Source organism: Sinocyclocheilus grahami, unplaced genomic scaffold, assembly GCF_001515645.1.
Source record: "Sinocyclocheilus grahami isolate Dianchi unplaced genomic scaffold, SAMN03320097.WGS_v1.1 scaffold832.1, whole genome shotgun sequence".
Classification (NCBI taxonomy): Eukaryota; Metazoa; Chordata; class Actinopteri; order Cypriniformes; family Cyprinidae; genus Sinocyclocheilus; species Sinocyclocheilus grahami.
The window spans coordinates 178,959-188,958 of NW_015506011.1; the positions used below are offsets into that span (position 1 = coordinate 178,959).

The window sequence follows — 10,000 nt, forward strand, 5'->3', positions numbered from 1 at the left end:
TGTGAGAGAGAGAGTGTGTGTGTGTGAGAGAGAGAGTGTGTGTGTGTGAGAGAGAGAGTGTGTGTGTGTGAGAGAGAGAGTGTGTGTGTGTGAGAGAGAGAGTGTGTGTGTGTGAGAGAGAGAGTGTGTGTGTGTGAGAGAGAGAGTGTGTGTGTGTGAGAGAGAGAGTGTGTGTGTGTGAGAGAGAGAGTGTGTGTGTGTGAGAGAGAGAGTGTGTGTGTGTGAGAGAGAGAGTGTGTGTGTGTGAGAGAGAGAGTGTGTGTGTGTGAGAGAGAGAGTGTGTGTGTGTGAGAGAGAGAGTGTGTGTGTGTGAGAGAGAGAGTGTGTGTGTGTGAGAGAGAGAGTGTGTGTGTGTGAGAGAGAGAGTGTGTGTGTGTGAGAGAGAGAGTGTGTGTGTGTGAGTGTATTATTAAAACAAGCCTTTGTCTTTGGAAAGCTTTTGTCTTCCAAAAAATCAATGTGATAAATGAGTTAGGTCACAAGTAATCAAAAAGTAGTCTAATTATATTTCCTAAAATGTGTAATGTAATGGATTACGTTACTAACTAAAATATTCATGCATATTCATATGTTTAAATATATTGTGAGTTCTAATGTAATTTATAATTTTGTATCATAATTTTGTAAAATATTCATATATATTCATATTTCTTAATATATTGTGAATTATAATGTAATTAATAATTTTTATCTTCATTTTGAAAAATATTCATGCGTATTCATATTTCAGTTTATATTGTGAGTTCTAATGCAATTAATCATTTTTTGAATCATCATTTTGAAAAAATGCAATTGAAACAAACAAAGAACATCCAGGTGATCTTCTATGATTCATTTCAATGTGAAAATATTTCAATTTCTTAACTAAGGTACAGTATTTAGTTCCGCGTCTTAAGAGTCAGTGCATCTGATCGCTGTGCTTTGTGCAGTCTTGTAGTTCGGGAAGCATGAGTCTGAATTCATGTTGGTGCTTTTGTTCTCGCAGGACTCTAATTTCACGAAGCACACAGACCTGCCGGATCTCCCAGCATGCTTTCAGCTGTCTGTCCTGCCATGGGCTCCCTGCATCTTCCTCTGGCTGACGTCTCCTTTCTACATCTTCTACCTCAAGAGGAACAACAGAGGCTACATCATGATGTCTATACTGAACAGAATCAAAACGGTGGGAGATGTCAAGCACTTGTGTATGTTCGGTTCTCTGTTATCTTGTTGTAATGATTCATTATATGTGTGTGTGTGTGTGTGTGCAGGTTCTCGGCTTGATCTTGTGGATCGTATGCTGGACAGACCTGTTTTCTTCATTTCATGAGATGAGCCAGAATCAGTTGAAACCCCCAGTATATTTCGTTACTCCTCTAGTACTTGGCATGACGATGGTGAGTGAGAACGGCAGCTGAATATGTCGGCTGTGTCAGATCTTAACATCAGTTGCAATGTACAAATCTCAAAACTTCCTCTCCAGTCTGAAAAGCCTTCACTGAACAATGTCTCGTTCTCATAACTTGCACGAATGTCTAACAGCAGATCAACACATCAACAGCATGAACACGGGGCACATGAATAGTTTTATGAATCTGAGCAGGTCAGGCGCTGTTGTTCACTTCTATAAAAGCACAGCGGTAAAAAACTGACTGCTTAATATATACTATACACACACACACATACACACACACACACATATATACAGATGTGTGTGTGAGTGAGTGTGTGTGTGTGTGTGTGAGTGTATTATTAAAACAAGCCTTTGTCTTTGGAAAGCTTTTGTCTTCCAAAAAATCTATGTGATAAATGAGTTAGGTCACAAGTAATCAAAAAGTAGTCTAATTATATTTCTTAAAATGTGTAATGTAATGGATTACGTTACTAACTACAGTTTTTGTCATGTAATTTGCAACAATTAAATAGCCTAATAAAATATATGATACTGTATGTCTCCATTTATAATGTGTGAACTATCTAAAAGTCAGATATTTATTCTCAGAACCACAGTGGATGAGCTCTGGCTGTCTTTGCTCTCTTCTAGTTGTTAGCCACGTTCCTGATCCAGTTTGAGAGGCTGAAAGGAGTGCAGTCATCCGGTGTGCTCTTCATATTTTGGACGATCTCAGTTTTGTGTGCCATCATGCCTTTCCGTTCCAAAATCATGAATGCCAGTCAGGCAGAGGTCAGTGTGTTGGTTTGAAGAAATGTTTTAGTATGAAGTAGTTAATTTCAGTCTAACCACGTACATGCTCTGCCAGCACAGTCATCTCTCAGTAATGTGTGACTCTCTCCCCTTTCTGCACTTTTCCCTCCTGTTTTATTTCTCACATGCACCTTTTGACATGTTGAGCGTTTTCTCGGCTCTGAAGGAGTTCAGTTAAGGCCATGACTGTTTAGAGAGAATAGAGCTGCTGTTGTTCCTAAAACCTGCTTCAAGACAGCTTCTCTAACTCACAGAGCAACAAACATAGCTCAAAGCTGCCGCTGGTTTTCCAAGTCAAATAAGTCTGATTCTCGCTCCTGGATAAGACAAATGCCATCTGATTTTGAATTTTGAAAAATCATTTTAATGCATTTGACAGACGCTTTTTTACAAAGTGAATTGCATTACATTTAATTATATTTATTCACTTCATGCATTCACTGGAAATTGAACCCATGAGATGCCATGCTCTCTACAGGAACGCTCAAATATTATGTATAAAAATGTATGGTAATATTAATATTGTTTCTGCATGTTGTGCATTATGCATTTTTCAGATATATTAATTTAACAGTGTAATATTGTTTGTGCATGTGTTGCATTTCCATTTTCAGATACGTTATTGATATTAATTTAGTTTGTGCATGTTGTGCATTATGCATTTTTCAGATATATTAATTTAATGATATTAATATTGTTTATGCATATTGGGCATTTACATTTTTTAAATATATTAATTTAATAATATCATCATTGTTTGTGCATGTTTGCATTTAATGTTTTAATGATATATTAATTTCTAAATATTAATATTATTTGTGCATGTTGTGCATTATGCATTTTTTCAGACTTATTTTAATACTTCTAGTATTGTTTGAGTGTTGTGCATTATATTGTTCAGATATATTTAAAAATAAAAAAAATGTCAAATTTTTTGTATGTTTTGGTTATAAAGATTAATTAGTTAATGGATGTCATTTTTCAGTGTTAAGCTGTATGTTTAATGAGGATGCACATCTAAAAGTGAGCTCTTTGTCAGTTGATTTCCTCAAACATGTAAACTTTCTGACCCTATTCCATCCTGACAAACAGCGTGACCGATGGCGTGGGTTTGGGGTGAATGTCTGACGTGAACAGGCTTAGTCTCACATAGTGAAATCAAATAAAAACTAGATATCTCAGATCTGTGAGCTCATAAAGAGCAGGGCTGGGGGCGTTTGTGATGTGGTGTGTAGAGATGTTGCGATTACTTGATAAAGCAGCTTTCTCTGTTTTCAGAATGACAAGCTGAGGTTCACGATGTTCTACATTTACTTCGGCCTCACCCTGCTTCAACTCATCCTGTCCTGCTTCAATGAAAAGCCTCCTCTCTTCTCCAGCGTGGTCACAGATCCTGTAAGTCTGCGTGTGTGTGTGTGTGTGTGTGTGTGTGTGTGTGTGTGTCTGTGTGTGTCTGTGTGTGTCTGTGTGTGTCTGTGTGTGTCTGTGTGTGTCTGTGTGTGTCTGTGTGTGTCTGTGTGTGTCTGTGTGTGTCTGTGTGTGTCTGTGTGTGTCTGTGTGTGTCTGTGTGTGTCTGTGTGTGTCTGTGTGTGTCTGTGTGTGTCTGTGTGTGTCTGTGTGTGTCTGTGTGTGTCTGTGTGTGTCTGTGTGTGTCTGTGTGTGTCTGTGTGTGTCTGTGTGTGTCTGTGTGTGTCTGTGTGTGTCTGTGTGTGTCTGTGTGTGTCTGTGTGTGTCTGTGTGTGTCTGTGTGTGTCTGTGTGTGTCTGTGTGTGTCTGTGTGTGTCTGTGTGTGTCTGTGTGTGTCTGTGTGTGTCTGTGTGTGTCTGTGTGTGTCTGTGTGTGTCTGTGTGTGTCTGTGTGTGTCTGTGTGTGTCTGTGTGTGTCTGTGTGTGTCTGTGTGTGTCTGTGTGTGTCTGTGTGTGTCTGTGTGTGTCTGTGTGTGTCTGTGTGTGTCTGTGTGTGTCTGTGTGTGTCTGTGTGTGTCTGTGTGTGTGTGTGTGTGTGAGTGAGTGTGTGAGTGTGAATGTGTGTGCGTGAGTGTGTGTGTGTGTGTGTGTGAGTGTGTGAATGTGAGTGAGTGTGAATGCGTGCGTGAGTGTGTGAGTGAGTGTGTGAGTGAGTGAGTGTGCGTGTACGTGTGTGCGCGTGAGTGTGCGTGTGTGCGCGTGAGTGAGTGAGTGTGTGTGTGCGTGAGTGTGTGAGTGAGTGTGTGAGTGTGAGTGTGTGAGTGTGCGTGCGTGAGTGTGTGTGCGCGTGAGTGTGTGCGTGTGTGTGTGTGTGTGTGTGTGCGAGTGTGTGCGAGTGTGTGAGTGAGTGTGAGCGTGTCTGCGTGTGTGCGTGTGTGTGTGTGTGTGAGTGTGTGTGTGGTGTGTGAGTGAGTGTGTGAGTGAGTGTGTGTGTGTGTGTGTGTGTGTGTGTGTTTTATCTACTCAAAGGCCGTGAAAATGACAAAATGCAATACAAGGACCAGCAGTAACCATCATGCTTTCATAATACAAGATTGAATAAAAGAATGATTTAGTGCCACAAACTGTGGATGATTGAATTCTTTGAACGTTAGAAAGGTCATGGAAAGGTCAGAGCAGCAAACTAAAGTGCCTGTGGTGTTTTCATTGGATTTTCAGAATGTATGTCCAGAAACGACTGCTGGATTCCTCTCCAAAATGACCTTTTGGTGGTTTACTCGGTGAGTAATGTAAAGAAGTACTAACAGTGGCTGTTTCTCGTCCTCACGACTTACACTAACACTAACCATTTGATTTATGTTCTCATAACGCTGAAAGAAAACGTTCTTAGATCAAAATTCTCAGAATGTCCTTATGATGTATTATTTGTACTTAAATGGTGTAAGAAACTTTTTGTAACCTTTAAATAAATTGTTGTAATCACAACAAGAAAATGTATACTTTTTTAGAAACATTTCAAACCAATGTTACGTTTATATTGCTTTGTGCCATCAGAAACAAATGTATGCCAAATGTTCCCAGTTACTAGATGTCTTATTGAATATTGGGGTTTAAATTAATGCACATATTTTCTCAAGCCACAGTGGAAGATTTAAAGGGATAGTTCACCAAAAAATGGACTTGCTCTCATACAGTATCTTTCCAAACCTCTGTCACCGTCGTCCTTCTCTGAGACATAAAAGAAGATATTTTTAGAGATTTAGAGATCAAAATATCTGCTTATTTGTGTTCTGTAGAGGACAGACAGTCATACAGGTTTGGAACGACATGAGGCTGAGTAAATGATAACTCAATGATCATTTTTGAGTGAACCGTCCCTTTAATTCAACATAAACAACAAAAATCAAAAGCACAATGCCAACATTAGTGTTGTTTCTGAGACAGATATGTGATTCTGTTCTACAGTATGGCGATCAAAGGCTATAAATCTCCTCTAGAGAATAAAGATCTGTGGTCGCTGAACAAGCATGACAGTTCAGAGCTGGTGGTTCCCAATCTGCTCAATGAATGGGAGGTGGAGAAATCCAAAGCGCAGAGGTATGAATTCAGACAGATTATGATTCAGTCATTCAGTCCAAGGATTGTACAATAACTGTCTGCCTAAGTCCAGTGCCTTGTTTACATTAATGTGAGTAACATGCTCCAGGTTTTTCTCTATTTCTTTCTTTCTTTATTTAGTCGAATAGGGCCCTATGAAATCTGTTTTTTTTTTCTGACGTCCTTTGTTTTTTGTTTTAGTGGTTAAATTAAATTTTATTTTTGACATTTTAATAAAAAAAAAAAAAAAAAAAAAAAAAAATATATATATATATATATATATATATATATCTTATAAAATATATTACATTTACATTTTTCTGGACTAATTTAGCAGCTTTAACAAAATTTTAATCATCAAAAAGCACATCTAATTAATTTAAATAATGAAACTTATATAATTTAACATCTGTTTATTAAAGGTTTAACAAAAAATGCATTTTTAGGCCACTATAATTTTTTTAATTTTATTTAGCAAATTCTGTGTTTTCTGTTTTAATTTTTCGGGATTCCATTTGAATGGTGTCATTAAATTGTACTAACCAAACAGCATGCATAATTAATTGAATTCATAAAAACAACTTTATTTAATACAGTTTTTACCATAATAGGGCCCTATGAAATCTTGTATTTATTTTTCAGTGAAATTTTGTGTTGTGTATTCTTTAAATGTTCACAGGACTGTGATGAGCTTCTGTTCTTATTATTGATAGCTTGTAATACAGTCATTCATGATGAATATATTTAACGGTATAGTTGTTACTAAGCAGTTGCTAGGGTGATATGCGTGGTTGTTAGGGTACTTTGCATGAGCAAGCACAAGCCATGTAAAAAATGTTTATCTTTGCAGTTGTTTTTGGTGCAGAATGACACATGTGAGTCCAGGTTCAGCTTTGCTCTCAGAAGCGTTTTTTTTCTTTCTTCCCCAAACCTAATGCATTTACATTCATGCATTTGACAGATACTTTCACTGCATTCAGCTGCACATATATTCATTTCATGCACTGACTGGGAATCGACCTTGACATTGCTGCTGCTACTAGAAGAGCCGCTCTTGTTTTTCTGTGCAGCGAGCAGAGCGTGAAGGAGCAGGCCGCGTTCAGGAAGGCAGGCCCGGGTGCTGAACCCAACCACGTGAGCGTCAGTCCGGAGGAGGAGGAGGTTCTGCTGTCCAAACGGAAGGAGGCGCGGCAGCCCTCGTTCCTGAGGGCCCTTCTCAGGGCCTTCGGACCCTACTTCCTCATCGGCTCGGCTTTCAAACTACTGCAGGATCTCATTACCTTCGTGAACCCTCAGCTGCTCAGGTGAAGTCACCGCTGCTTCATTCCCAGCCAAAGAGGAACTCTAGAGTCATAATTAGTTATGGTTTTATGATGGGAAGGTAGTGATATCATACGAGACTTGATAAAGCTGCCAGTAAGTGAGGTTTAGTCACTCTTCTGTACTGGTTATTTACAGCAGATGTTCACAGGGCTGTGATGAGCTTCTGTTTTCATTAAAGCCATAATTAAAATATTAAAGGGATTGATTTAGTCAGTCTGTATGAACAGCTGTAATTGTTTGCAGTCTGATAACGAACAACACAATAGCTGCTCTGTTCCTTTAACCTGGACCTGGGTTTTATTACCCGCGGGGGTTTATTTCGTTTGCTTGTAACAGGAAGAGCAAACATGAAATGCGCTGATTAGCTGGAAAGCGGTGTAAAAATGATCTTTTATAGCACTGTTTTGCGTAGAACCCTGCAGAATCGTTTGCATGATGTTTTGTATGCTTTTCACACTCTGTGCTCATGCTTTACAATGCAAACAGAATGCAAATATGCTTCTCTATAGACATTTTTACCGTTTTGAATCACAAGTCAAAAGTTTGAAATAATTAAGATTGTTTAATGTTTTTGAAACAAGTCTCTTCTGCTCAGCAAGGCTGCATTTGTTTGGCAGAAAATATAGTAAACATTCTGAAATATTACTCTAATGTAAAACAGCTGTGTTCTATATGAATATGTGTTAAACTGTAATGTATTTCTGTGATGCGCAGCTGTATTTTCAGCATCATTCCTCCAGTCTTCAGTGTCACATGATCTTCAGAAATCAGTGTAATATGCTGATTATTAGAAACATTTCTGATTATTATCAATGTTGAAAACAGTCGTGCTGCACAATATTTCTGTGGAAACTGTGATGCATTTTATTTTTCAGGATTCACAGATGCACAGAAAGTTCAGAAGAACAGCATTTATCTGAAACAGAAATCCTTTGTTACATTGTAAATGTCTTTACTGTCACTTTTGATCAATTTAACATGGGAAAAAATCATTTATTCTTATTTTTCTTTATTTGTTTTGACAAAAATTTTAATATTGATAATAATAATCTTGTTTCTTGAGCAGCAGATCAGCATATTATACTGATTTCTGAAGATCATGTGACACTGAAGACTGGAGTAATGATGCTGAAAATACAGCTGCGCATCACAGAAATACATTACAGTTTAACAGAGATTCACTTAGAACATTTTTTACTGTATTTTTGATCAAAGAAATGCAGCCTTGCTGAGCAGAAGAGACGTATTTCAGCAACAGAACACAAATCGTGCTCATGCACAGAGGTGTGGTTTTAAAGGGATTCTGCTCTCGTTGTCAGGATGTTGATTGCCTTCACCAAGCAGCCGCAGGCCCCGTCGTGGTGGGGTTACTCGCTGGCGTTCCTGATGTTCAGCGCTTCCCTCTTACAGACCCTCATCTTACATCAGCACTTTCAGTACTGCTTTGTCACGGGCATGAGGCTGCGCTCAGGAATCGTCGGAGCCATTTACAGGAAGGTACAGGCTGGTCACGAGTCTCTCTGCACAGAAAGACTCACTCAGACCAGCACAAATCCATGTTCTGTCAAGACTGGTTTATGCTGGTTAATGGTGACCGAACACCACTTACTTTACTTGCAAACCTTTCTTTTTGTCTTTTTTGGACCATAAAAGAAGATATTTTGAATCTTTTTTGGCCACAGTGGGCTCCTCATTCTTCAAACTACCTTCTTTTGTGTTGCACAGAAGAAAGAAATGCATAATGCGTATAAATAATGCGCACCGTTTTGGGGGAACCATATTTTTTTAAGCATGTTATGGGGTAAATAATGAGAAGAGAGTTCACGGATTATAAATTAATAAATAAAAATTAATAAAAACTACAGAGACATATTTTGAAAATAAATCACATGACAAAAGCGCACCAACATTACTAAAGCTTTACCTCAAATTAAAGTGAAAATAGTGAAATAGTTAAAGGGAAAGTTCAAAATATTAAGAACGACTACAATAGTATATCATTCTTTCAAAACGTCTTTTGAGTTAAGCAGAGGAAAGAAATGCATAGTACACGCAAATATTGCATACAGGGTTGGAACCTATGGAAGCTTTTTTCCACCACAGGATAAAAAATAAAATAGAATAAAGAAATTATAAAGCTAATTGTGTCTTTTTATCTCACAATTCAGAGTTTTCCCCTTGCATTTCAGAAATATATATAAACGCAGAATTGCAAGAAAAAAAATCTGAATTGTGAGATAAAAGTAGAATTAGCAGTTTTATTTTTTTATTAAATGGTGGAAAAAAATTGAATTGACAGATATAAACTCAGAATGGCAGGAAAAAAGTCAAAAATCTGAGCCTTTTTTATTTACCTTTGTTTATTTTTTTTATTCTGCGGCACATGAGTAAATGATGACTACATTTTATTTTATTTTTTGGTTGAACCATATTTTCTAAAGCAAGTTAAGGGGTTAAATAATGAGGAATCACTTTTTTTTAAGTTTATTGCACTAGAAACTGAAATGACCTTTCCATGCTCTAGTATTACAGGTTTGACTGTTTATTATTATTATAAATGTAGTTTAGTTCATACGGTATGTCAGAGAAACTGCATTCAGCTTCAAGGAAAACTCTAAACTCTTATACTCAAGCTTATATCAACAGATAGTTGCACTTGAACGTGTTATTCCTGTTATGACTACATATCTGTGACCATCCGAGTTACTTTTACAATATAAATATTAAATCTTCTTGCACGTGTTGTGAGAAAGATGTTGTGAGTATTGCGAAAGACCTCTCATTTAGAGTGTCGACCGATTATCGGCACTGATATTAAGCTTTTTTTTATGGTTATCGGCATTTTCAAAACCGATATGCTGATCAAATAATTTAACAGAATTTAAAAATAAAGTTTTTGTCAGAGCCTTTGTTTTTCTTAACTTTGGCATTAATATTCATTTTTACAGCAGACATATATATATCGGTTCAAAATATCGGTTAATTGATC

At 37.5% G+C, this 10,000-nt stretch overlaps 1 protein-coding gene across 2 annotated transcripts in view; it reads left to right on the top strand.

Moving 5' to 3' along the window:
* Positions 1 to 10,000, top strand: part of LOC107562677 (canalicular multispecific organic anion transporter 2-like) — a 44,076-nt gene that overhangs the window by 13,657 nt on the left and 20,419 nt on the right. For both annotated transcript variants that reach the window (XM_016247364.1, XM_016247365.1), the window contains exons 2-9: positions 986 to 1,162; positions 1,251 to 1,376; positions 2,024 to 2,164; positions 3,464 to 3,580; positions 4,810 to 4,871; positions 5,557 to 5,688; positions 6,759 to 6,992; positions 8,331 to 8,508. In XM_016247364.1, the coding sequence (XP_016102850.1) occupies positions 986 to 1,162; positions 1,251 to 1,376; positions 2,024 to 2,164; positions 3,464 to 3,580; positions 4,810 to 4,871; positions 5,557 to 5,688; positions 6,759 to 6,992; positions 8,331 to 8,508 (1,167 nt within the window). The remainder of the gene's footprint in view (positions 1 to 985; positions 1,163 to 1,250; positions 1,377 to 2,023; positions 2,165 to 3,463; positions 3,581 to 4,809; positions 4,872 to 5,556; positions 5,689 to 6,758; positions 6,993 to 8,330; positions 8,509 to 10,000) is intronic.